This window comes from Labeo rohita, chromosome 11 (assembly GCF_022985175.1).
Source record: "Labeo rohita strain BAU-BD-2019 chromosome 11, IGBB_LRoh.1.0, whole genome shotgun sequence".
In the NCBI taxonomy this organism is placed as follows: domain Eukaryota; kingdom Metazoa; phylum Chordata; class Actinopteri; order Cypriniformes; family Cyprinidae; genus Labeo; species Labeo rohita.
In genome coordinates this window covers 21,836,611-21,863,811 of record NC_066879.1, presented here as the reverse complement: position 1 = coordinate 21,863,811, position 27,201 = coordinate 21,836,611, and the positions used below count along the sequence as shown (strand labels likewise).

The 27,201-nt window shown below is 35.1% G+C and overlaps 2 protein-coding genes across 4 annotated transcripts; both read left to right on the top strand.

The window, feature by feature from the left end:
• The first annotated feature begins 1,666 nt into the window (after positions 1–1,666).
• Positions 1,667–18,128, top strand: ppef1 (protein phosphatase, EF-hand calcium binding domain 1). 2 transcript variants are annotated; one of them, XM_051122058.1, is made up of 19 exons: positions 1,667–1,822; positions 2,108–2,179; positions 2,492–2,622; positions 2,857–2,889; positions 6,329–6,456; positions 6,557–6,617; positions 9,939–10,108; positions 11,702–11,816; positions 12,195–12,241; positions 12,412–12,578; positions 12,756–12,792; positions 13,237–13,386; positions 14,375–14,746; positions 15,343–15,528; positions 16,376–16,518; positions 17,116–17,222; positions 17,313–17,476; positions 17,694–17,778; positions 17,869–18,128. In XM_051122058.1, exons 3-19 carry the CDS (start codon positions 2,568–2,570, stop codon positions 18,066–18,068), a joined length of 2,220 nt encoding a protein of 739 aa, XP_050978015.1. In that variant the 5' UTR covers positions 1,667–1,822; positions 2,108–2,179; positions 2,492–2,567; the 3' UTR covers positions 18,069–18,128. The 2 variants fall into 2 exon arrangements, with proteins under 2 accessions (XP_050978015.1, XP_050978016.1); XM_051122059.1 differs by lacking the exon at positions 2,857–2,889.
• Positions 18,102–26,446, top strand: si:dkey-163f14.6 (uncharacterized). Of its 2 annotated transcripts, XM_051122060.1 has the most exons (9): positions 18,102–18,199; positions 19,479–19,643; positions 19,816–19,989; positions 20,184–20,348; positions 20,506–21,717; positions 23,363–23,488; positions 24,113–24,235; positions 24,925–25,056; positions 25,189–26,446. In XM_051122060.1, the coding sequence occupies exons 2-9, from the start codon at positions 19,580–19,582 to the stop codon at positions 25,344–25,346; spliced, it is 2,154 nt and encodes a 717-aa protein (XP_050978017.1). In that variant the 5' UTR covers positions 18,102–18,199; positions 19,479–19,579; the 3' UTR covers positions 25,347–26,446. The 2 variants fall into 2 exon arrangements, with proteins under 2 accessions (XP_050978017.1, XP_050978018.1); XM_051122061.1 differs by lacking the exon at positions 18,102–18,199 and having other exon boundaries at positions 19,915–19,989.
• The last annotated feature ends 755 nt before the right edge of the window (positions 26,447–27,201 follow it).

Below are 27,201 nucleotides of genomic sequence, written 5' to 3'. Positions count from 1 at the left end.
GTTTACTACTGATGAACCCATTGATTTTGTATTTGAATTATCACTCTATAGATCAGGGGTCACCAGATCCGGTCCTGGAGGGCCGGTGTCCCTGCAGAGTTTAGCTCCATCCCTAATCAAACACACCTGAACCAGCTAATCAAGGTCTTACTAGGTATACTTGAAACTTCCAGGCAGGTGTGTTGAGGAAAGTTGGAGGTAAACTCTGCAGGACACCGGCCCTCCAGGAACAAGTTTGGTGATCCCTGCTATAGATTATTTTACCATGTATCTCTATGTCTTTTGAAGGCTTTTGTTTTCAAACACATAAAAATCCACAAATTCACAAACTTTTTTTTTTTTTTTGGTCACCCTCTTTCACCACTATATATTTACTTGAAATACCCCTGAGATTTTAAAATAAATATTTTAATTAATTTGCATGTTCATTAGTGTACGTTATGGCCACATAACAGGCAGGTAACCAACTAAAATATTTAATTTTTATTAAGTTTTTTTTTATATTATTTATTTATTTATTTTTTTTTTATTTTTCTCTATTTATTATTAGGATTAACCCCTTGAGATGTACCATCTCGTTTTCGAGATGCAATATAATCGCAACATAAAACAAAACAGAACACACATTAACGATACATCTTTAAACAACACTAAACACAAACGATTAAAAAAAAAGCACCACAAAATGATTAACTAGCCATTAAAAGCTAGTAACAAATATACAACAAAACACCTAATACAAAATACACTATACACTGATCAGTGGATCCAATACACAAAAGAAAAAAACAAAAAAATTAAAAATTAAAAAAAAAATTAAATTATTTTTTTTTTTTATTATTTGTTTTAGTTTAACATTTTTTTTCTTATTTAATTAATTATTTTATCACTAAACTCAAACCCCCTGCAGCACCTTCACAAACACCATGGGGAAACTTTGATGTAATATAATGTTTAATGCACTTCATGTTGTTAATGACAACAAATAGAATGTTTTTCTTATTTTTGTATTTTATGTCAATATGATACAGTCCTATTTAAATCAATGTGATAAACGAGTTAGGTCAAAAGTAATCTAAATGTAGTCTGATTACCTAAAATGTGTAATGTAATGTCATGTAATCTGAAATCAGTGACAGATTATAATGTGTAAGTAATCTACCCAGCTCTGGAAATATAATACAATATATTATAAATAATAATACCTTTCATGAACAAGGCTGACTGACTAAATTCGTCATATGAATAAATCTCGTTAGTAACAAAGGTCACAGAGGAAGCGGAGGCACTTATTTTTTATGACGTTTATAATCATAATTATAAATAATTATAAACATGACTGAAGGTGACATTTCCTGTTGTAAACGTCACTTATAGACAGAATGAAGGAAAAATTATAGATTTGAATTGTTGTTATTTATGGAGGAAACACACATAAATACTCATGTTATAAAATGTCATATTATAAAATAACACTATGGGCTGTTCTACAAAAAATGAAATGACTCAATAATGTCGCCACCTACTGACGTAAATTCATAAAGGTTTAATAACGAATCAGTGACTGAATCATTTTACTGAACGGTTCCAAACGATTCGAATGTGTGAATTAAAACATCCTCACTAGACTCACACGAGTCATCAGTGAGGCAGACTGCCACAGCGTTTCATGCAAGCTAGCCTCATCTGACACCTGTGGTGTTTATCTATCGCATCACTGCACTTTTGGAAATGAGTGTTTGATTTTTCATCATCTACTTTTTATCCAACTCTAATTTCTCAACGTATTCGCGTGTCGTACTGAAAGATGGACAACGGAAAGGTAACTTGTGCATCTCGTTTCCAATACGCTGTGTTTTGTTTGTGTTGCACGCCTGATTATACGTGTTTGTTCTGCAGTTTTTGTCTTTAAGGAACAAAGACCGTGTATTTTAAATGCATCTTTAAGAGTTTCATGCGACTTAAAAATTATGAAAAATTATGTCTGAGGTAACAGAAGTTGGCGCAACATATTTAAACTACAAAGACACATTATTATTATTATTATTATTATCATGCTTCACGCCTTCAATCAACAGTACACCTCTCTCCCTGTGTCCCCTCTCAGAGATTGATCGCTGTTAAAAGGGTCTTTTGAAAGGCTCTTTAGGGCACAGATTAAAGTCCAGCGTCATTTGCAGTAAGTATCTTTTGTTGCTTTATTCTACAGAGACACATTATTGTGTTGCAGGATTAATTTTAAGCAGTACTGCTTTTTTCTAATCCCATTTCGCTTCATTATGAATATCAAAACAGCACTGAATTATCAGGTCTTTTTTATAATAGTGGCAACAGAAGCCATTAGGATGCATCTCTACAATTTTCAGCTTGTATTCAAATGTATTTTTATGAAACTACTACATCTGTTACCTTCTGTCCTGAATATGTGTTTGCAGTCTTGATTAAATTTAAGATATTTTTGGAGCAATTATTTTGTTATTTCTTTGCACAGACATTTTTGCTTCGTAAACGAAGATGAGAAGACCAAGAACTTCAGATATTCATGACTAGAAGCAAGCAGTTCCATCATGGGATGTGGCACATCCATTGCCGTTGAAAACCAAACACGCCCCTCGGAAACGGGTAAATGTTGATTCTTTATCTGTAATGCTTTAATGTGATTTGCAAAATTGTTTAACCTCTTTGTCCTCTCCCCTTTGCAACAACCCTGGTTTTGCAAGCTTTGAATTATTTATTTGTTGAAAATATGGCAGTGCTTGCACTGCATTTAGTCCCCATTTCTATCTTTTTTCATTTTTTCCCACCCCTAAGGTGTTACTTAAATTATTCAATTTAATTTAATCACCTCTCACACAGATGGCTCCATCAAGCAGCCCAGCCCAGCTCTGAGTAAGGCACTTTCTTCAGCATCTGTCATCACTGTTTGTGTCCCATTTGTGGCTATAGAGAAGTACTAGTTGGCATGAAGGCACAGTCTCACCAATGTAGATTTACTTTAAAAGTACAAACTACTGTAGATGGTTTACCATATTTTTAATATGGTGTGATTTTTTCTGTATGAATATGTACTCTTGGGCAAAGCCTTGTCTCTTAAGTATTCTGTTCTTTCTTCTTTACTGCCTTAGCACTTCTTTAATTAGCACCTGTGATATTGACCTCCTGAGACAAGGTGTATTTTTAGCACACTCAAGTGTTCTGGAAAAGATGCAAGTGTCCCTGTACCAGTTGTATGCGCATTAAAGCAAGTTGTTAACATGGTAACGTGATTTTGATGAGACAAATGGGAATTAGATGTAGCAGTAACTGTACATCTTTAAAGGGTTGCTGTGGTACTGTCCTAAAATGAACTGGTTTTAATCTTTCGTGTTTAATTTCTCTGTATATGTGCAGATATTTCCTAGAAATTCTACATTGTTGCCATGTAGGCGTTGTCTTTTGACTCATGTTCCCAAAAATAATTTACTCAGGTGTTAAGTAAAATTTAACCGTTACGAGCAACCTTCTTTATACCAAGCACCTACACTTATAAATATGTCTCATTATGTATTTATTTATTTCACTTGTTTAATCTGACAGCTTTGCAGCTTCTGTAGCCTAATGAGATAGCAAAGTGTCTAATGGTTGTACGTTCTCAGAGGATGTAGTAGGTCGTTCCAGGTCTTGTTTCATGAATACTGCATATTTAGACAGCGGCTGTGTCTGAAATTGCATACTGTCTGAGTTGGTACTTCGTTTGGATAAGTAATTAAATTGTGTCGGCTAAAAAGTAAGTTCTATATAGGTAATGTGTGTGTAGTGTGAATGAAATACAGATGGGTTATTCCATGTCAACTCAACCACAGGTCCCCGGGTCAAATTTTTGATTTTGCTAATATTTTTTTCAGAAGAAAGACAGACATGTATAGTGATGAAAGCCAAAATATTAAATGTCATGGAAGAATATTTACTGAGTAATCTGAAAATGGAGCCTCGTTGAGATCCCCAAATTGAAGATTGTGAGAGACTCAGATGGCACTCAGTTGTATATTCAATGCAGTTTTGAAAGAAGGAAATGAGATACATTTCTAGTTTCAACATTATTTGCTCTTCAAACATTCCTCTTTGAAAGAAAAGAAGCATCATATTTTAGCAAAATTGACCCACATTGGGTTTTTGACCAATGAAAATGTGTACAATTTTACTGAACTGATTTTTTTTGGAAAATAAAAATGTGTATACTTTTTAAGCACAAAAGCTTGTGTAGCACAGGCTCTGGGATGCGCGTTCACGTACTATTGAATCATGTCGAAAGGTCATGCAGAACGTAGGGGGAACCACAGACCCGCCAAAAGTGAACGCGCAAAGACTAAGAAAGTGCAAGTAAGTCAAATGCTGTTTACAAACAAAAAGGTACAACGATGTGGGACGATTCTGAAGTATTAGGAGAAAATAAGATGGAGTTTTTCGACATACTCTACCGTTTTGTACCAGAGTACACAGACAATGAACTTGGGATGATTCGAAGACGTGATTCGTAGTAGTAATGGGAAGTTCGGATCATTTTAGCGACTCGGACCTTTGAGTCTCGTTCAGCAAAATGAAGGAATCTTTTTTTCGAGTCATTTCATTCATTTTAGCAAAATCAGCATCACGTGACAGCCGCATAAGATGAACGAATGACTCGGAAAAACCCGAACACTCGAAACAGATGAACTAATTCCAGTACAGAACCTAATAGGATCTGTATTCTTCCCGAGTCACATTAAAGATTCGTTCAAAATGAACAAATCATTCAAGAACGACCCGTGGACGCGCATCCCAGAGCCTGTGCTACACAAGCTTTTGTGCTTAAAAAGTACACAAGTTTTTATTTTCCGAAAACAATGACCAATCGTTTCACTAGATAAGACCCTTCTTCCTCGGCTGGGATCATTTAGACCCCTTAAAAGCTACATTTACACTGCATTTTGGAAGATCAAATCAAGCACCAATGAAGTCCATTATATGCAGAAAAATCCTGAAATGCTTTCCTCAAAAAACATAATTTCTTTACGACTGAAGACAGAAAGACAAATAATTACTCACCCCACATCTTGGATGACAAGGGGGGTGAGTAATTATTTGTAAATTGTTGTTCTGGAAGTGGAGTTCTCCTTGAAAAAAAGAAAATGCGTAATCCCATTTTACTTCATTATGAATATCAAAACAGCACTGAAATATCAGGTCTGTTTTATAATAGTGGCAGCAAAAGCCATTAGGATGCATCTTCACAATTTTCAGCTTGGTATTCAAATGTATTTTTATGAAACTACTACATCTGTTACCCTCTGTAATATGTGTTTGCAATTATTCTGTTATTTCTTTGCACAGACATTTCTGCTTCATAAATAAAGATGAGAAGCCCAAGAACTTGACTATTACAATTTAACAATTTTCCCCGGTGCCATATTGAAATTCCAGTATCTCTGGAACTGAACATTGTAGGGCCATTGTAGATGCCAAAAGGAAGGTTTTTTTGAGACCCAATATGTAAAAGGACATTAAAATATCTTTATTAATTTTTGAGTTATAGGTATGCAAACATGGTCGTTTGCCCTATTTATTTATTTATTTATTTTTTTTTTTATGGCACATAATATAACAAAGATGGCTAAAGTCAATAGATTTTACTAAGAGACCTACCAATCTCTGTGTAAATATAAGATTATGATGCTGCCATCTTTTTGAAGGAAGTTTTAATGTAATTTGGCTTTAAATCTCAGTTGAAAATTGTCATTTTTGACTCCCCTCTATAAAATAAGGGATTACTCAGTAAATATTCACCCATTAAATTTAATATTTTGGCTTTCATCACTATACACGTTTATCTTTCTTCGGAAAAAATATTAGCAAAATTAAAACATTTGAGCCAGGGTTTCTGAAATTTGTTTAATTTGACACGGAATGACCCAGATGTACTACATTCACCATGTTGTCATTATCATGTGAGCTACCAGTGCCAGTTGTGTCGATTCACAAATCTTCTTCCATGGCCTCATGGGATAGCAAAGTGTTCATTGTATGCAAACTTTGGAATCTCGTCAGAAGTAGCAAGTCTTATTGTATGAGTACAGTGAATTTGGACTAAAACTACTGTTTTTTTGCCTGTGTATGCAATTTCGGATGTGGACATATTGCTGCTTTTTGCATACTAAGTAGGGAAGTATGCATATTTAGTGCACTGAAAACCCTCATTGCCTGCATTTCTCTTTTCTTCAATTAGTTTTTGTCTCAGAACTGTGGTTACAGGCTTCAAGGATTCTGTTTACACCAGCCACTTGCATTCTTTGTGTGTTTCAAACATATTTAGCCATAAAAGCTGCCATACTGATCCAGCGTTGGTACAGACGCTATGTTGCTCGTCTGGAGATGAGAAGACGCTATACGTGGAACATCTTTCAGTCCATTGAGTATGCAGGGGAACAGGACCAGCTACAGGTATACAGATCTTTCTCTTAATAAACTTGTAATGACATTTTAAACTTGATTCTACAGAATGATTGGACATTCATTTTTACACAAGTTTGAATTTTTATAGCTCTCCAGTTTCTTCAGTTTCATGTTGGACAACTTCACACAGATGAATGGGAATGGACCAGGTAATAAATGAGTCAGATTCAAAGATACAAAGGCTTCTTTAAGGTAAAGTGTGTCGTTTTTGCAATGCCGAATTGAATCGCAAAAATAATGAACTACTTCAAATGGTAGTTTGTCAGGCTATTTTGGTTTAAAATGGCTAAATATCATTTTATTTAGTGATTTTTATTACATTATCATCTGAATTTGGCTGTCCCTAAGCACACATTTGGAAAGCCCCTAGCACTTGTGATTTTGCATCAAACGATTTCCCTCTGGAGTGTTGCACACCTATCCTTTCAGTGATTCCAAAAAAACGCTATATGGAAACACAGTTGCTTAGCAACGTTGGGAGATCCCATTTTGAATGGTGGTAATGCAGAGAGAGCCAGAAATGCAGCAACCAGCCTCCACAGGCAGCTGTCCAAAGTGCAGAATTACAGAAGACAATTAGTCCCGTCTTTAGTCAAGTAGAAACTCAATTGAGATCACAGAGAATGCAGCAGGAAAATCTAGAGAGAGGCTGTTCATAGAATAGTGTAAACACTACAACACTGTTTTACCCAATTTTATATTCTTCACATTGAGGTTTGTTGCTTCAGCCTGTGCGGACGTAAAATTGGCTTTCCTTGGGGAAGGCTGTGTTTAATCAGTTCCTATTGAGTGGGCCGCAAGTGCACATGACTGGTCTTGTCAGGTAATCATGTATCTTGGGCTTGGATTGGATGGTTTTCAGCTTCAGCTGCTTGTTTCTGTGGCTCCAGAATCTTTGCCTGATGGCAATTAGGAAGCATGTTATTATATTATGGTAAAGTGTATCTCCATATTTATTATAGAAAGCTCTGCAGTCACAGCTATAGTTGAGTTTTTTATTTTCTTAACATATTCTGTCATGGTTATCAAGGCTGCATTTAATTGATCACAAATACAGTAAAAATGTAGTATTGTTAAATATTATTACATTAAAATTACTATTAATATTTGTGTTATTATTAACATCTGTGTATGTAGTATATATGATATATACTAATATCTATTATATGTTAAAACATAAATTTTGAGCAGACACTTGAAAAACACTTGAATTTTCAGCAGTCAGTGTTGAAAACAGCTGTGCTACTTCATGTTTCTGTTGGAAGTGTGATGCATTTTCTTTTTCCTTTTTTTTTTTTTTTGACAGAAAGTTGGAGAAACAGCATTTATTTAATATAGAAAATAAGAACATTTAACATAGAAATGAGAAATCCATCTTTACTGTCAGGTTTGATCAATTAAATGCATCCTTAATAAGTAAGTATTATTTAATATTGCTAACAGAATGGTTATTGGTTTTTGAACAGTAAGATTTTACTGCTCACCAAGCCTGCATTTATTTTATCCAAAGTACAGCAAAGTAGTAAATTTTTTAAATATTTTTATTGTTTAAAAAGCAACTTTTTTTTTTTACTTTTTCTAATTATATATATTAAAAATGCAATTTATTTCTGTGATCAAAGCAAAATTTTCAGCATCATTACTTCAGTCTTCATTGTCACATGTTCAAGAAACATTATGTTATTATTAATATTATTGTTATCAATATTTAAAACAGGATTCTTTAATGATGGAAAGTTGCAAAGATCAGCATTTATTGTAAATAAAAAGCTTTTAAAAACATTATACACTATACCATTCAAAAGCTTTTAGTCAGTTTAATTATAAATTATAGAAATTAATACTTTTATTTAGCAAGGATGTTTTAAATTGATCAAAAGTGATGATACAGACATTTATGATTCTACTAAATATTTCTATTTCAGATAAATGCTGTTCTGAACTTTCTATTCATCAAAGAAACCTGAAAAAATTAAACTCAGCTGTTTTCAACATAATAATAATAATTAATGTTTTTTGAGGAGCAAATCAGAATATTATTCTATTATTTCTATTATTCTATTATTTATTAAAACATAAATTATTCTTGATTATTCCTGTGGTGGCATAGTTGAATTTGCAGCAATCATTGTTAAAAATAGCTGTGCTTCTCTTCATGTTTTTGTGGAAAGTGTGACCCTTTTTCCAGGATTCTTTAATGATTAGAAGGCTAAAAAACAGTGTTTTATAACATTTGCAACACTTTTGATCAATTCAGTGCATCCTTGATAAATAAAAGTATTATTTAAAATTGCCTGATTATTGTTTTTTTCCAGTTTCTCTCATTTACGAACTGCCACAGCATCACAGACTACAAAAATGTAAAAATATCCTTCCCGTTTCTTGAAACCAAATGGAGCTTAATATTACTTGTTTATCACTAGCAATCTAGGGAAGCAGGGAATGATATCCGGCAGATATTGTCTAAATCAAGGCAAGAAAAAATAATGTTGCATTTGCTTTCTCTTCAATACAAACATCTGTTCCTGAAATTCAACTCTCTCTGCATAAATTCATGAAAACACTGCAAATTTACATTTTCAAGAATGACACAATGGGTCAGCACTCCTCAAATCCCTGTGCAGGGCCAGACGCTATGCAAATTGAAGTATGCTACATTGTGTTATGGCACTGTGTGTTGGGTATTTTGATGGGCAATCAAAATAGGCCTTTCATAGTAGACTCCAGGTTGAGAATTAATCATTTATTTAATAACTGAAAACTGGAACAGATACGCCTGTCCGCCTGTATTCGTGTTCCCGTGTGCTCATCTTGTCACATGCACAGCGTTGCTTAACAATAACACAAACCTTTTGATGTCGCAGAGTGTTTTGTGATTCACATTTACATTATTTTATCAGGCTGCTGTTTTTACTAATGGATAATTCTCACATGATGTGTTGATGAAGAAAAAAGGTTAATGTTGTTATGATTTTGCATTTTCTACTTCATTTTAAAAGGTTAGTTGGACTTCTATGATCTAAAAAGCTGTAATTACAGAGACGATGCTTTGTTCATTATTGGCAAAGTCCACTTCTAACATAAAGATTCACTGAACACCTTGTCATCCAAGATGTTCATTTCTTTCTTTCTTCAGTCGTAAAGAAATTAGGGGCACCATATCAGTCCATTATATGGAGAAAAATGCTGAAATGTTTGCCTCAAAAAGCATAATTTCTTTACGACTGAAGAAAGAAAGACATGAACATCTTGGATGACAAGGGGCTCAGTACATTATATGTAAATCTTTGTTTTGGATGTGGCCTTCTCCTTTAAAACACGTTCCACCATCCATGTAACAAAGAATTGTTTAATCATTGCTTTGTAGTTAAACCAAATCATAGCAAGTTAATCAAGTTGCATGTCACACTTTGTTCTTCTTTTATTCTTCACACATAGTCACGACAGCAGCCATGTTCTCTTTCCCCCAGACTTGATCTCTCACCTCCTGGACTCTGTGGTTGACCCGCTAACTGAGGAGGTCAGGCAGTTGAAGTACGAGCAGATTGTCGTGCCGGAATCGTACAGCGGTCCTCGTCTCTCCTTCCCGCTGAGCGTGACTGATACCAATGCCCTGCTCAGCGCCTTTAAAGAGGAGCAGGTACAACACCATAAAACTTTCACTAATAGTCTGAACAAATATGAGCCTTCTGGCCAAAACCAAAATCATCTTGTACATTATTTATCTCTGTCTAGCAGACTTTAATTAGTCTTTATATTGTGCTACACTAACGCTCAAAAGACTGAGGTTGGTAAGATTTTTAAAATGTGCTGACCAAGGCTTTTATACAGTAAACAAAATAATATAGTGAATTGATTGCAATTTAAAACAACTGTTTATTTTAATGTTCTTGGTAACTTGTTCTTGTGATGGAAATCTGAATTTTCAGCATCGCTACTTCAGTCTTCAGTGTCACATGATCAGTGTTGGGGGGGAAACTTGATTTGTAATCAGATTACTTTTTCAAGTAACTAGTAAAGTAACACATTACTAGTTGAAATAGTTGAAATAAGTAATGCGAGTTACTTTGCTTTCTTTTTTTTTTTTTTTTCGATTGAGACCTAGAAATTAATATAAACTGTTAAATGCATACTCAGAATATACCGCAAAACTGTGATAATTAAATGTTAAATTACACAAATATACTTTTATGTATTTAATCTCTCTGCTGACCATTGTTGGTCCAATTCTTTTTAAGAATCTTAAAAAAAAAAAAAAAAAAGATTTAAATTTTTTTTTTTTTTTTTTTTTTTTTTGCTTTACTTTTTTGATTTAATGCTGAAATCAGAGTGTTATTGTGATTAATTTATTTTTATTTCATCAGCCCAGGTGTGGAAAAGTTAGATTTTCCATAATTGCGTTACTTTCTAGTTACTTTTTTTAGGGAGTAATGCAATATTGTACTGCATTACTTTTAAAAGTAACTTTTCCTAACACTGCACATGATGCTTCAAAAATCATTCTAATATGCTGATTTGTTGCTCAAGAAACATTTGTTATTATTATTGATGTTGAAAATTGTACTAAGTAATCCATAATTTATTTTTATTTTTTTTTGTATTTTGTATTAAAAGTAAAAAAAAAAAAAACAGCATTTAATTAATATTTTTTTTAAATTATAAATGTCTTTACTGTGACTTTTGATAAATATAATGTGTTCTTGTTGAATAAACATATTAAACTCTTTAAAAAAAAAAAAGAAAAAAAAATCTTACTGACCTCAAATTTTAGTAAAAAGTAGTGTATATGTAGACCTTGTAGACCATATATTTATATATTTATATTTATATTTATTTAATATATAGTTCTATTTACAATTATAAATTATAAAATATTTTTAATAAACCATATAAAAATATTTTTGTTTTGTACAGTTCTATTGATATTTAGGTAACACTTTATAAGGTTCATGAGTTAACATGAACTAAGAATGAACAATTCTTCTACAGCATTTATTAATCTTAGTTAATATTAATTTTAGCATTTACTAAGGCATTATTAAAATCGCATTAGTTAATGCACTGTGAACTAACATGAACAAACAACGAGTGACTATTTTTATTAACTAACATTAGCAAAGAGTAATAAATGTATTATCTAATATGAACGAACAATACATTAACTAATGTTAACAAATGACACCTTAAAGAAACTGCATCCAGTGACAAATGTATGATTACATCTCATTTTCAGACTCTTCATGGCAAATATGTGCTGCAGCTACTGTATGAAACAAAGAAGTTCTTGAAACAGATGCCAAACGTCATATACCTGTCGACATCCTATGCCAAAGAGATAACTATATGTGGTGAGACACAAGTATTTTGTACTGTGGAATCCACCCCAGATTTGTTGCAGCAGCAAATGTGAATTTTTTGGTAGCTTGTATGGAAAAATAGCGATGCCTGCATGAATGAATGAGTGCTTATTTATTTTGCACTTCATAAAGCACTTCAATGTACCTCAATGGGCTCCTCACAGCCAGACCTGAACCATTTCGTACTCAACAGCGCTCCAGATTCAATTAGTACAGAAAAGCTTGCATGAATAACTGAATTCCCGTCTTGGAATACTCTAAAAGAGGTCGCGTTATACCATTTAAAGTGTTTGCATATTTTCATCACAGATTCCAACATTTGATTTTCATTCCCTGAAAGGATAAACAGCTTTTGTATCTTTCACACAGGCGATCTGCATGGTAGACTGGATGACTTACTGCTTATATTTTACAAGGTAAATGTAGATTGATTGTTTAGATATAGAAAATGATTTCTAGTAATTACATTTTAGCATATTGGTGCAGGGGTAATGTACCTAAGCAAAGCAAAAGAATGGGTTCATTATAGCCATTTGGGCATTACTTGTGACATATTACATTCAAGATCTATTGCCTTATTACCCAGAACGGTCTGCCCTCTGCGGAGAACCCTTACATATTCAATGGAGACTTTGTGGATCGAGGAAAGAAATCGACAGAGATTATCATTATTCTGTTTGCCTTCCTACTGCTCTACCCCGACCACATGCATCTTAACAGAGGCAACCATGAAGACCACATCATGAATCTCAGGTAACATGCTAGATCACCCATTCTGAAGGCATGAATTTTAATAAAGCAATAAAAAGTCAAAAAAGTTTTTCTAGGCATACCATGAGTAGGATGCCCTCAGAAAGCATGTTTTTGTTCCGAACTGAGTTAAAAATATTATTTATATTGTTAGTGTATAAGCTTTTTATGTTCTTCCAGATACGGATTCACCAAAGAAGTCATGCAGAAGTATAAGGTATATTTTTATATGTGCTTTATATAATAATATTTTGATTATAGGTAACTTAAAAGGAATAGTTCACCCAGAAATTAAAATAGTCATTAATTACTCATTACTCTCATGTCGTTCCAAACCCATGAGACCTTTGTTTATTTCCAGAACACAAATTAAGATATTTTTGATGAAATCCAAAAACTTTCTGACCCTGGGTGAGTAATTAATGACAGAATTTTCATTTTGGGGTATACTATCACTTTAAATCAGAAGTTTCATAGCATTTAAAAATTTATATATATATTTTTTCAATCTTTAAAGCAGGTACCCTTAAAACTCTATATATAAACTTTTTTTTTTTTTTTTTTTTAAATAGCTTGTGAGGTTTACTGACGAATATTAGATGTCACCGCCACCTACTGGACAAGTAAAGATATGCACATTAACTTCTGCTTTTTTTAATAGACTCATGGCAGGGAAATCCTCCAGCTTCTTCAGGATGTGTTCAGCCTGCTTCCCCTTGCAACTGTCATCGACAACAAAGTGCTTATTGTTCACGGTGGCATATCGGACAAAACTGATCTGGACTTTCTGAGCACTGTTGAAAGGCATAAAGTAGGTCTTTTATTTACTTTCGGATGGGTTTACAGCAGGGTCAGAAATAAACCATAATGTTGTCTTTAAAGTCAAATCAAATCAATATTTTAAACTTTTGTCAATAACAATAGACTGTTTAAAATTGTATCTAAATTCTACATGTAAAAAACAGGAGCTCATAGTGCTGCAATATTATTTTAAAAATCATTATTGTAGATGATTGCTCTTTATATTGTAATAATGATTATTAGTATCGATTTAGAAAACAATATAAAATGTTTTTGTTTCGTTTTGGACACATCACATTCTGGCTTCACAGACAAACATGTCGGTCCATGACGTTAGCCAAGTCTAGCACAAGTTATGCGAAAACTCCCGTTATAATCATTGAAGCTACGTAATTAATCTTTTATATTATTTACAAACAGCTCCGGTGTTCGAGTGATCTAAGAAGTGCCTCTGATTGGTGCGTTTTCAACGCTGACTAATCGAAGCACCTCTGATTGGCCAATGCATTCCTAAATTCAACAGAAATGCGTTTGATTGGTTATAAAGCTCAATGCTGCACAACAGCGCTAAGCAATCTAAAGCAGTATGAGCGAATCTAAATCACTTTTTATTATTTTTCACATTTAATTTTAATCGCTACAGACATAATACGTTGTTTAATTGTGCAGGGGTATTTTTTTGTCCATTTGTTATGAATTTCTGGGGCGTTTTTGTTCATTTTGGTGGCATTTTTGCCACAAGCCCTTGTTAATTTCCATCCCTGATTTATAGTATATTCTTTCTTTTGACATAATTTTTTTTCCATTTAAACCTATAATTCATGTCCATTTCTTTATTTATTTATTTGGACTTTCTGAGCACAGTTGTGAAATATGAAGTAGATTTATTTTTTTTATTATTTGGAGGCTTCCTTTTTACATAACATAATTTTAAGTTAAATCTATAGTTTGTTTGTAGCTATGTAGCTATGTAGTAACGAAGTGCATCTACTTTGCAGGTTAAGTCTGCACTCAGGTTTCCCAAACGTAGCATTGATCATCTCAACGTCCGTGCCTGCACTCGCAGCAGCAGCAGACACAGCGGCAGATCCAAGTTAGACAGCCCTTGCTCCTCTGGCCGTACCAGTCGTGCCTCCCGCAGAAGGAAGAAGCACCTCACCAAGCAGGGGAGCTGCTCCTCTTCCTCATCATCTTCATCCTCCTCATCATCCGTGTGCTCCCCTCGGGTCTCGTCGCGGAACACTCCACGTCGACCTCCGCCGTCCCCCAGTCTGCCAAGCCCCACCGACGTGCTCCAAGTGCCTTTCCTGGACTCCTTCGTCTCCTTAGAGCCCCCCGAGCCACCCAGAGAAGAACTGGAATGGCAGCAAGTGAGTTGAAATGGTTCCCAACAAATGTTGTGCGTTTTGTCGGTAAGAGTATGTGACAAATAGCTTTTGGAACTCCATTTGGCTAAAACCTCCAGTACAGAATATGACTCACTTTATTGCAGGAGATGTGAGATTTTTGCACCAACCAAGTGAACGTTCACAGAAAGTTGTTTATGAATTATAAAAGAGCATGGGTTTTGTGCTTAGAAATAATACATTGAGAACCACAGTACCACGTATTTCTAGAGTCAGTATATACCCTTCTGGTCCTTGAATGTGGTAGTTGCGTTGGTGTCTATGCAGGGTCAGAAAGCTCTTGGATTTTATCAAAAATATCTTAATTAATATCTTAATATCGTAATACTGTGGCTCAAAGTATAAATTCTACTTCTGGCCCGAAGCATTTTGCTGTCTTTATACCTGTTTCAGCTGTTTCAAGTTTTAGTTAATGATTTAGTTAATAATAATTGTACTGATCTCAATGGAAGTATTTAAAATCATTTAATAATTCTTAAACATTTAAAATGATGGAAAAGTATAAGCAGATGCTTTGCAAATATGTGTTATTTCACATGGTCATAATTTGTCTAATACAGGTTGTTGATATCTTGTGGAGTGACCCTAAAAATCAAAACGGCTGCAGTCCGAACTCTTTTCGCGGTGGAGGCTGTTACTTTGGGCCGGACGTGACTCAGACTCTACTGCAGAAACATGGCCTCTGTCTGCTCATCAGATCACATGAATGTAAACAGGAGGGCTATGAGCTTTGCCACAGTGGACAGGTGAACACTGGAGCACAGAGCATGATCATTTTAGCTTTTGTCGTAAAAACGTTATCAGAGATTTCTTACAGTCCTGTAAAGCTGCAGTAACGTCAGTTTTTATAGGAACACTCGCATGTTGAGGATAAAGACAAAGCTAAAGAACGAAAGGGCACAACAGTTCAGTTTTGATTTTAAAGGGAACCCCAGGTATTAAGACTTAATAGAATGTAAATGATCTCTCTTACTGAAATATGTAGTAGAAAACCCATGAAAGATTAATGTTATTTAAAAAATCCACATAGTTTTATACATATTTTGGACTACAAGGGGTGCTGTTATTTTGCTGACATGAAATAGCTGCATTCACTGATGCTTCCTGTTGCTATTTTTACTGCAAAAAAAAAAACTAAAATACTGATACAATAACCATCAACAGGCATCTTCCCATTCTTTTCTCTTCTTATTGCTAGAAAAGCAGCGAAGACCTACATTGCTTCTCTTGCTACCCTTCGGCTGAAAATTACAACAAAAAGCCACACAATGTGGCATCGTATCAGTATTGTATTTTCCGAGTTGTGCTGTGGTAAAAGTAGCAACAGGAAGCGCCAGTAGCTCAACGAGCGCAACCATTTCATGTCATCAAAGTAATGATAATCCCCCATAGTCCAAAATGTGTATAAAACGATGTGGATTTTTTAAATAACCTAAATCTTTCATGGGTTTTCTATTACATATTTCAGTAAGAGACATCATTTATGTTATATTAAGCCATAGAAGTGTTAATACTCAGGGTTCCCTTTAAGGAGTTTTTTAAACTTGTACGTCTTTTGGTACCAGCATTTTTTTTTTTTTTTTTTTATTCAAGGTTATCACCATTTTCTCTGCATCTAATTACTATGAAGAGGGTAGTAACCGTGGGGCGTACGTCAAACTAGGGCCTGAATTGGTCCCACGCTTCTTCCAGTATCAAGTCAGTCGGAGCACCAGAAAACTCACACTTCATCAAAGGTATTCTCGCCACACCTTCGAAAACAAATAGGTGTTAAATGCATTACCAGTCAAAAGTTTTTGAACAGTAAGTTTTGTAATGTTTTTTAAAGAAGTCTCTTCTGCTCACCAAGCCTGCATTTATTTGATCCAAAGCACAACAAAATCTAAATTTTGAAATATTTTACTGTTTAAAATAACTGTTTTCATTTGAATACATTTTAGAATGTCATTTATTCCTTTGTTTTCATTTATTCATTTGTTTTCATTATTCCTTTGTTTTTTTTCAGCATCATTATTTCGGTGACGTGATTCTTCAGAAATCATTCTAACAGTCTGATTTGCTGCTCAAAAACATTTATTATGTTATTATTTAGCTTTGATCACAGGAATAAGTTGCATAATAAAAGTGACAAATACATAAAAAATTTAATTTTACAAATATGTTTACAATATACAAATGTATTTTGGATCAAATAAATGTAGATTTTGTGAGCAGAAAATATTACTGTTCAAAAACTTTTGACTGGTAGTGTATATGGAACAGTGTGACTGGTTACATATTAGATGGAGGTTCTCATGCACCCATATTAATTTGTTTGTGTGTGTGAGTTTTAGGGTTCGGGTAGCAGAAGGTTCAGCACTCAGGGCTCTAAAGGAAAAGCTGTATGCTCACCGCTCTGAGCTAATGGCTGCCTTTCAACAGTATGACATAGACAACACAGGTTATGTTTCATTATATTATGGTATGCATTTGCAGGTAATTTATAATTGGAAGGTTAAACCAAAATTGTTCTTGTGTCTACCGCTTGCAGGTCGCATCTCCACTAGCGAGTGGGCACAGGTGGTGGAGTCTGTTCTGCGATTGGATCTGCCATGGAGAACCCTGCGCCCACGCCTGGCCCGTCTTGGTGCAGATGGCAATGTAGAGTATGAATCCTGCTTTGAGGACATCAGCCCTGGAGACCCCATTCCTCCGGTTATATATCATTTATGGTTTATATTTAAGTAGTTATGTGATATTGCTTATATTTTGACTTTTATTTTAAAAATATTGCACCTAAGTCGGTGCTGTTAGCATAGCGATTAGAGCACTGACATATAGTGCAACTGCACCTCTGGCGACCCGAGTTCGGGTTCCACCCCACACTTTCCTGTCATTGTCTACTTAACTTAATTTTTTTGTTTATTTTTAGGTAACACCAAACTTGGCTGAAACTCTTTATAGATATAGAACTGACCTAGAGATAATATTTAACATCATCGATAAGGATCACTCAGGTTAGTGCCACTGCTTTCCTGAGTGTTCACTAAGATTAATTCTGGTTATTATATGCTAATCATGATCCAACTCTCCTCCCTCACACGTAGGTCAGATCTCAATTGAGGAGTTTCGTCAGACATGGAAGCTCTTCAGTTCTCATTTGGGGGTGGCTGTGAATGACCAGACGATTGACGATATGGCTCGAAGCATAGACTTTAACAAGGATGGCAGCATTGATTTTAATGAGTTCCTGGAGGCTTTCAGGGTGGTGCATAAACTTGACGTCAAAGAGCAGCAGCAGGGTTAATTCTGGATGAGCAGATTACAGAAAAGGCAGATTTACAAATCATGTTTGGCTCTTCATCTTTTTTTTTTTTTACAACTTGTGGACAAGAAGTTATTCATTTTCACTCTCCAGGATTTGCATTTTTCATAAAGGTAAGACTTTTCAGTCTTCCTGCCATTTGTAATCTGAATGAATAAAAAACTGTTTAAATACAGTGAAATATTCACAGAATAAATAGTCACAGCTATTGTTTAGTACTGTAATTCACAAGTGCAGTATAATTGTTCAACAATACATAACCCTGTAATTGTGACTTCACTTTGAGTCATGAGTCATTTCTGTTGTAGATATTTCTTTGATATTAACAGCCGTTTTCATCTTGTGCGTGGTTTACATGACATCTTTTATTATCAAACCTAAAATGTTAATTTACGCCTCCACCATACGAATTCCAAAGGTCAATTTTCTCTCAACATATAAATGCTATAAATATTATCATATTTAATAACCTTATACATTTAGTGTTTATTTTTATCAAATATATATATAATGTATTTATTTATTAATTATTATTATTATTAAAAATATTTTAAAAATTAAATGTAGAATTGCATTGTCATATTAAAGTACTAAATCAATAAAAATTAAATAAAAATATAAAAACTCAAATTAAAAAAATGACAATTACTGAAATTACTAAAACTTAAAGTAAAATTAAATTGTAACACTGCAGAAAATGATTTTCTTCCTTACTATTTTTGTCTTGTTTTCTAGTATAAATATCTAAAAAATCTTAAGTCAGGATGCATTTACTGGACAAGTAAAATGACTAAAGATATTATGTCTTGTTTTGACCCAAATTGTGTTAGTTTTTGCTTAAAACAAGCTAAAATAGCTGCCAATGGGGCAAGAAAAATAATCTTGTTTAGCCTTTGATTTAAGATTATTTTTCTTACCCCATTGGCAGATATTTTTGCTTGTTTTCTGAAAGAAATTTAGTTTTTGCTTAAAACAAGACATATTACTTGTCAAGTAAATGCATTGTGATTCAAGAATTCTTAGATATTTATACTAGAAAACAAGACAAAAATACTAAGGAGGAAAATATTTTTTTTGCAGTGAAAATATTATTAATCAAAGTATTAATAGTATAGTAGTACTACTAAAGAAACACTTATCTGCATTCACTCAGGTATAAAAGAAAAAAATGCTATTGGATTTTATGCAGTGTTTTTATCTGAAGTCATCTGAGTTGACTTGCTGTTGCTCCTCTTAACAAAAAAAAACATTCCGTCTGTTTCTGTTTTCATCCTGTTTTGAAGAAGAGTATCCAGGAGGTTATAAACTCCTGTTATTCTGTTTTGTGTCTCCTCCCCTTTTTTCTCCCTTTCCCTTCTCTCTTGTCTCATCTTTTAACTCCATCTGCTCAAGACTCCTCTCTCTAGAGTTCAGTTTGCCTGAGTGATCTTCATCTATGGTCTGACACTCTTTTATCTCGAAAGCGTCTTTTATATGGTGGAATTTGCTCAATCATGGTTGGTTGGAGAGGTGCACTCCTGTGTGTATTTTTGTCCCAACTCTGGATGCAAACTCCAGGTACAGTATCATGATTAATTAATTATTATCAGGTTAAGCCACAGGTAAATCATTGAAGGATTTTTTTTTAGACCTTCAATCTGCATTGACTAAGAATTTTAGTTGTTGTGATTGTTGAGAGTTCAAAGTTGGTCTGTGTGCATGTATATGATTTCTTATGGGTTTCACTTAGGCATTGCTGATAAAGGCTGCAGTGGTTTTGGGAACTTGGAAAATGGTCGTATGTTTTTCCGTTACGGAGGACTGTATGTTACCTTCACCTGTAATCCAGGATTCCGGATCCACGGATACCGTACTAGCAGCTGTGTGTCTGGACAGTGGGCCAGAGACCCACCACTGTGTGTGGGTTAGTAAATTCATATGTTTGTATATAAAAACGCATGAAGCAAATTAATTACAAATGACAAAGCTTGTTTAAAATAAACTTCCATGGTTAATTTATTGGATTGTATTTGTATATGGTTTCATAAGTTGTTTTATAGGATTATTAATATAATGCTGATACTTATAGCCATACCATAAGTTGATTTTTACCCCCAGCGTCAGGATGTCCCAGCCCTGGTGATCTCCTGCATGGCAATACTGTGGTTTCTAAAGACAGATCTCTGGCCTTCTTCAGCTGTGACACTGGATTCAGTTTGTTTGGATCTGCTCTTCTCTTCTGCAAGGGGAAAAGCTGGAACGGCACTAAGCCTGTGTGCAAGGGTATGTCATCTGAATCAAGCGTAAATGCCAAGACTGTTTGATCTAATAACATATACCATTTTTTGCCATATTGTTTTTACATTACTGCTACAATGATATCCTGTAAAACTGACCTGTCTGTTTGCTTTGGCTCGTTATGGTTTCTTGGTTCTTACAGTGGCTGATATCATGAGTGTTCTTCATCTGAAGCAAGAGCCTTTACATAGCCATGATGTTCCAAGCCTAAAAGTTCACTTGCATAGCCATTTAAACACCCTAGCTATCACCGCTCCTAAGGATGCTTTTTTAAAAACAGCGTTGCTTGGGGCCCCTCACATCAAACTTGACTTTACAGACCTCAAGCAGAAAAATATTGAGAAACCAGTAGAGAAAAAGCCCTCAAAGATTCTATTGTTTGACAAAACACAGCACAGCGGAAGACCTGAGCCAATCAGCAACTTTGAAAACTTCAAAGATCCAATCAGGAACGCCGATCTGCAGAAATCTATGCCGGTGACGTCTGCGAATGTCAACACGATCTCATTAGCCACTTCTTTTCAGAAATCCTCTTTTTTGAGCACCACACCAACCAGCTTCGTCATTCCAGCGATGAACGCTCAACAGGTCACGGATCAAACATTTACTGAAGCGCCATACAGAAGAAACAAAACAGGTTATCAGTCCACAATAGATCAATCAGTCATTTTAGCTGCTAAGACTTTACCAGAATACATTAAAAATAATTCATACTGGATCTCAACTACATCTGCACCGAACATCATCACGTTAGGGACAGATGTTCATCTACAGTCAGAGACTTTCATCAGAGACCCTCATAAAGTCACCACTGAGAGTTTTGCATTGGTTTCCAAACATGAGTCTGTTTCCTTTGCACCCATTATGGGGTCTACAGCTCCATCTACCTCCGGAGAACTCTATGAACAAAAACCAGATGTCCAGGAGACATCTCCACCACCAGATACCACTGGATATACATCATCTACCATGGAGGTCTTGACGACAACCACCCAGCTAGTGTCTGACCTGCATCTTGCGACTCCAACAGACGTCCACCATTTCACTAACGTTACTGATGATCATCAAATAAATGGAAAAAGCAATCAGAGTGATTCCAAACAAGCATTTGATACTTCAGCATGGAAAGATCTTCCAAGATTTCCAACCAGGATGCGTCGTCCAGTTTGTCCCTATCCTCCGTTTCCTTCCCATGGAACGTTCTACTTTCGGTCGATAAAGAATCCCAGCCCGCATCAGTATAAGCATTATATACAGTACGCATGTTACCCTGGATACACACTGACCAATGGTGACGTCTACAGCTATTGTCAACACAATGGACAATGGAGTGGCCAAACACCTCTCTGCTTAGGTGAGATATGACACATATTAGATCTAAATATGTAGGGAGGTCGTTTTTCCAGGAAACGTAGTAGTTGCGTTGCTGTCTATGCAGGCTCAGAAAGCTCTCGGATTTCATTAAAAATATCTTAATTTATGTTCTGAAGATGATCGAAGGTCTTACGGGTTTGGAACAGCATGAGAGTGAGTAATTAAAGACCGAATTTTCATTTTAAGGTGAACTGTCCCTTTAACAGTGTTGAATCAAGTTCTCACAGAAGACATTAAAATTGTCAGATTCATTGTTCGTAATCCTGTTTAGGTGTTTTTATTGTAGTATACTGACTCTTTCCTGTCACCACCCTCCCCTCTTATATGCCTGTAGATATTAAATGTGTAATATCCCACTCATCAGTTCTTAAAGCAGGTGACAGGCAGAAATGTTTAACACAGAGGGCCTTCGAACTCTTTTAAACGTCATCAGACACATCTGGGAATATGTTTATACAGATGGGCATTACTGTTTTGAACTCAAGTGTTCTGCTAAACTTATTATCTTATTATAAAAATGCACTTAAAAATGTCTTAATGAATCAAATTCAGTTTACCGCTGTGCTTTAGTGGGCTATTTTTGTTAAGCACAAAGTAATTTTAAAAATCATTTAATTGTCAAAAGTGTTTCCTGTATACACAAGGTAAATTCATTAACCCGGAGAATCTATAAGCCACTGCGGATGTGGGATTTCACTCTCAGCAGTGAACAAACCATGTCCTGTTCTCTAAACCTAAACCATGCCATGTAAATTAAATTATATTATTTGAAAGGGACCACTTAGACAGTCACTTTCGGTTTCACAAGCAGTTAAAAACAGACAGTTGAGGTCAAAAGTTTACATACATCTTGCATAATCTGCAAAATGTTAATTATTTTATCAAAATAAGAGGGATCATACAAAATGCATGAAACTTTTTGCATGATCAGGGTAAATGTAAGTTGTTGTTGTTTTTTTTTTTTTAAATCTTCTGGGAAACAATTATTTTCTGTAGCTTCTAAAGGGCAGTACTAAATGAAATGTATATATATTTAGGCAAAATAAGAAAAATGTACACATCTTCATTCTGTTCGAAAGTTTTCACCCTCTTGATGCATTGTGTTTACTTCTGAAGCATCAGTGAGCGTTTGAACCTTCTGTAATAGTTGCATATGAGTTTCTCATTTGTCCTCGGTGTGAAAAGATGGATCTCAAAATCATACAGTCATTGTTAGAACGGGTTCAAATACACAAAAATGCTGAAGTAAAAAACAAAAATACATTTCATACATACAACAGTGGGCAGTTTAATTGTTCAGGACGAACAAGGGACTCATGAACAATTATCACTAAACCAAAAAACAGCTGTGAATCATTCAGATAACAACACAGTATTGAGAATCAAGTGTATGTAAACTTTTGAACAGGGTCATCTTTATAAATTAAACTATTATTTTCTCTTGTGAACTATATGTAAACGTCTTTTATGTCTCTTATTCAGGTCAGTACTAAATAAAAAATAACAGGAATTTTGTTTTGGTAAAATAATTAACATTTAGCAAATTCTGCAAGATGTATGTAAACTTTAGACCTGTGCAGTGGCTTTGATCATTACTAGTTGTATCTCATTTCCTTTAATTTCAGAGTTGACGCCTTGCTCCTTAAACAATGGAGGATGTTCTCAGATCTGTCATGTCAATGAACAGAATCGTGCCCAGTGCCTTTGTAAACCAGGATTTCTCCTTCTGGAGGATCAGCGCACCTGCCGAGGTAAGAGTGGAACTGCATGCACATTTAATGTTGTTATCTACTGACTGTGGTATCATTACCACTGCAATACAACCACGCAGTAGCATTCTTTAGACATGCAGACTCCAGTGATTATAGGTTTTCCACTTTAGGAATGGCAGCTTTCTTTCTTTCTGTTATGAGGTGGTCCTGACACCAGGTTAACAGCTTGTTTATGCATCCTTGACCTGTGTGTCATAGATTTATGGTTTTGGTTTCAAACCAGCTGTGTTGTGTCTGTTCAGCCTTGAATGCCTGCATGACTCCAAGGCTTTGAATTTTTTACCTATATCAGGAAATGCCTGTTGTATAGAGTTCAAACACAAAATACAGCATGTGTATGAGGTTCACATGGTGTTTAAGAGTTATCCATCATTCATATAAGAAGGAAAAACACAATGTACGCTCCTAAAAATAGTTTCCAAAAGGGTTTCTCATTTTTTGGGTTTCCTTTTATTTTGTTATCTAATTATCTGTTTACTTCGTAATGCATCTGCATATTTTGAATATATATATTCCTCTTCATCAGTATGTTTGCATTCATGCGTTCATGCTTGTAAGAATGTGTGCAGGAGTTTTTCATGTGCCTATCTGTGGTATTTTTAGATTTGGACGAATGTGTGGAGGAGTTGCACCTGTGCCAGCAAGGCTGTCAAAATACCTTGGGCTCTTACAGGTGCAGTTGTAATCCAGGGTTTCAGCTCTCTTCAGATGGGACATCCTGCTCTGGTGAGTGAATCGGAGTCTGGTGTGTGCTGATGCACTGCCAATGACAAAAATCATTCCTAAAGGGGTCATCGGATGCCCATTTTCCACAAGTTGATATGATTCTTTAGGGTCTTAATGAAAAGTCTGTAATATACTTTGGTGTAAAACAACATCCTTTTTACCTTGCCAAAATCAGCTCTGCAAAAATCATCCTGTTCTGATCAAGGCTGCTTTAAATGTTAAAGAGCTCTGTTTGCCCCGCCCCTCTCTTCTCTTTGTGGAGTGACAAGCCTGTTTACTGCAGCTAAACTAACTACCACGTTATTAGGAAAGGCGATCGCAAAGATTCATAAAAAAAAAAACCTTATACTCACTTCTGCTGTAAGTGAAGCTGGATCACGAATGATTTGCACGAACATAGACGGATATATGTAGATCAGGAGGCGCACATTTGTACATACACTGCCAACACACATTAATGTTCAAACAACATGTAAAAGTGAACTTAGCATCCGATGACCCCTTTAAGGTTGCAGTGTGTCATTTAGTACCACTAGTGGCCCCTAACGGAAAATAATTTATTTATTTTTGGCCCCTTGCAAAAAATAAATAAATTAAATAAATAAAAAAATTAAATAAATACAATTTAACTAAATCAAATTAAAATGTAAAAATATAATAAATAATGGTTTTAATAATAATGGTTTTAGACATTAATGAGTGTGAGGCGACAGCGCTCCTCCAGCACAGGTGTGAGTGGAAGTGTGTAAATCTGCCAGGAAATTACAAATGTATCTGCCCTCGAGGATACAGACTGCACCGTAATGGACACCAGTGTGAAGGTCAGCACACAGCAGATAGATACGGACTCTAATATACATGCATGTATATACTAAACACATAAAAAAATCTTTGTAGGTATTAATTGAAAGATGAATTCATGCTCAAGTGTTCTTTTTTTTTACATTTGTCAGATGTTAACGAGTGTGAACTGAAGAATGGCAGCTGTTCTCACCTCTGCATCAACCACAGAGGCGGCTACAAATGTGCCTGTCCAGAAACGCACCGGATATCCCCATATAACCCAAAAAACTGTCAGCTGGTAGACACACACACCAGCTCCTTACACTGACTCATATAACTTTATTTATTATCTTTTGTATTTAATGCAAAATATTTTGTATTTACGCACCCATAGGTATGTACGAATAAGCTCTGATGGTAATGGTGTATTTATCATTATAACTTGTTAATCATAGATTTCATGTGATGTCACACCCTTACAGAAACGCCCACATGGAGGGCAAAACGAGGCTTTCCTCCTCCACTAACAACCAGTTACTTTTAGTACTTAATGCAAACCTTGTAATGTAGTAAAGACAGAGATATTTGAAGGGATAGTTCACCCAAAAATGAAAATTCTGTCATTCAAGTTTGATTCTAAAGTATTTAAATTGTATTTTTAAATGAAAATAACCGATCGTCTCGCTAGATAAGACCCTTCTTCCTTGGCTGGGATCGTTTACAACTGCATTTGGGATCGTTTGAAGCTGCATTTACACTGCATTTTGGAAGTTCAAAATCGTGGGCACCATACCAGTCTATTATATGGAGAAAAATGCTAAAATGTTTTCCTCAAAAAACATTATTTCTTTACGACTGAAGAAAGAAAGACGTGAACATCTTGGATGACAAGGGGGTGAGGAAATTATTTGTAAATTGTTGTTCTGGAAGTGGACTTCTCCCTTGACCATTTAGCTCATTGCGTTCAAATTCTGGACTCATTTGCTTGCCTGTATATGCATCATCAATAAGATGTGTACTGAATTTGATCTTTTAATATCACTGTTTTAAAGACATTAAGTGTTTTCAAATTTGTAAACGTTTTTAAATGAATGTCACGCTGTTTTTAGTGATTTTAAATGCAGGTGTTTTATATGTACTGCAAATGGCCAAAATTTTCATTTCGTTCATGTCTTTGGAGAACTGATCTAAATATTTGTGGATTGGAAACAGACTGAAAATTGACAAGCTTGTGATGCATTTCTATGGATGTTTTACCCGCCAGGTCTTCTAGTCAGTCACATGACTGAAAACTGAATTGACCAATTGTCCATACCTTGTCCCTTCTACTTGGTGCAATGGCACCACCTTGTGGTCACACTTAACACTTCCTGAGAAATGTTTTTTCATCTCCGTGGCATTTTTATTAAATATACATTTCTGTCTCTATGACAATGGGATTATTTAGCAGTTTTACTTGAATGTTTGGATTTTTTTTTGTTTTTTTGTTTTTTGACATAGTGACCTGCACTGTCATTGTGCATGCAGGTCACTGCACAATGACAGAGCAGGTAATTGTGTCACTTGCAGAACAACATATTAGCCAATCGCCACTTGGTGACAACCGAGCCACCGCGGTCGACGGTTGCCACCGGCAGTACTGCACGTGACGTCACACAATCTAACAAGCATAAAATAGAGTGTTTCTACAACAATTATTCTGCCGTGGCCGTGTTTAGCAGCGAGCGCAAGTGTCTTCGCAGCTGCTGGAAGAGATCCACGTTCATACGCACACGCACCATAGGCTAAAGCTTGCAAAACTCCGGGAAAAGTAATTACTATGACTATGTTAAAATAACCTTGTGATAAGATTTTATTTTAGACAAGTCGTGATAATTTGAGAAGGCAAAATTGAACAAACATAGGCTGTGATCAACTCCCTGCCTCTGTCTGTTTGGTCGTTACGTCTTAAAATCTTAATTTAACAAACAAAATGTTCCAAAAACATTTCTAAATTAACTTTATAAAGAAACAAAAAGAAAAATAATGTAATGGGAAAAAGAGAAAAAAGACTCGGGCTCCAGTCGGACTGGGAACAGGTTGGGCGAGGTTGTTACGAATTTATGCAACAAATGTTTGTTTAATATTTACTGTTTTTATTTTGTCTACTCTTTTAAACTGTATAATTTCTTTAATATTTACTA

Excerpts from the sequence above, each read along its gene's own strand:
- ppef1 (XM_051122058.1), top strand. The coding sequence starts at position 2,568 with ATGGGATGTGGCACATCCATTGCCGTTGAAAACCAAACACGCCCCTCG. Across the intron at positions 6,618-9,938 it reads GATGAATGGGAATGGACCAG|ACTTGATCTCTCACCTCCTG; the intron begins GTAATAAATGAG and ends TCTTTCCCCCAG. Across the intron at positions 15,529-16,375 it reads AGCTTTGCCACAGTGGACAG|GTTATCACCATTTTCTCTGC; the intron begins GTGAACACTGGA and ends TTTTTATTCAAG.
- si:dkey-163f14.6 (XM_051122060.1), top strand. The coding sequence starts at position 19,580 with ATGGTTGGTTGGAGAGGTGCACTCCTGTGTGTATTTTTGTCCCAACTC. Across the intron at positions 19,644-19,815 it reads ACTCTGGATGCAAACTCCAG|GCATTGCTGATAAAGGCTGC; the intron begins GTACAGTATCAT and ends GGTTTCACTTAG. Across the intron at positions 19,990-20,183 it reads AGACCCACCACTGTGTGTGG|CGTCAGGATGTCCCAGCCCT; the intron begins GTTAGTAAATTC and ends TTTTACCCCCAG.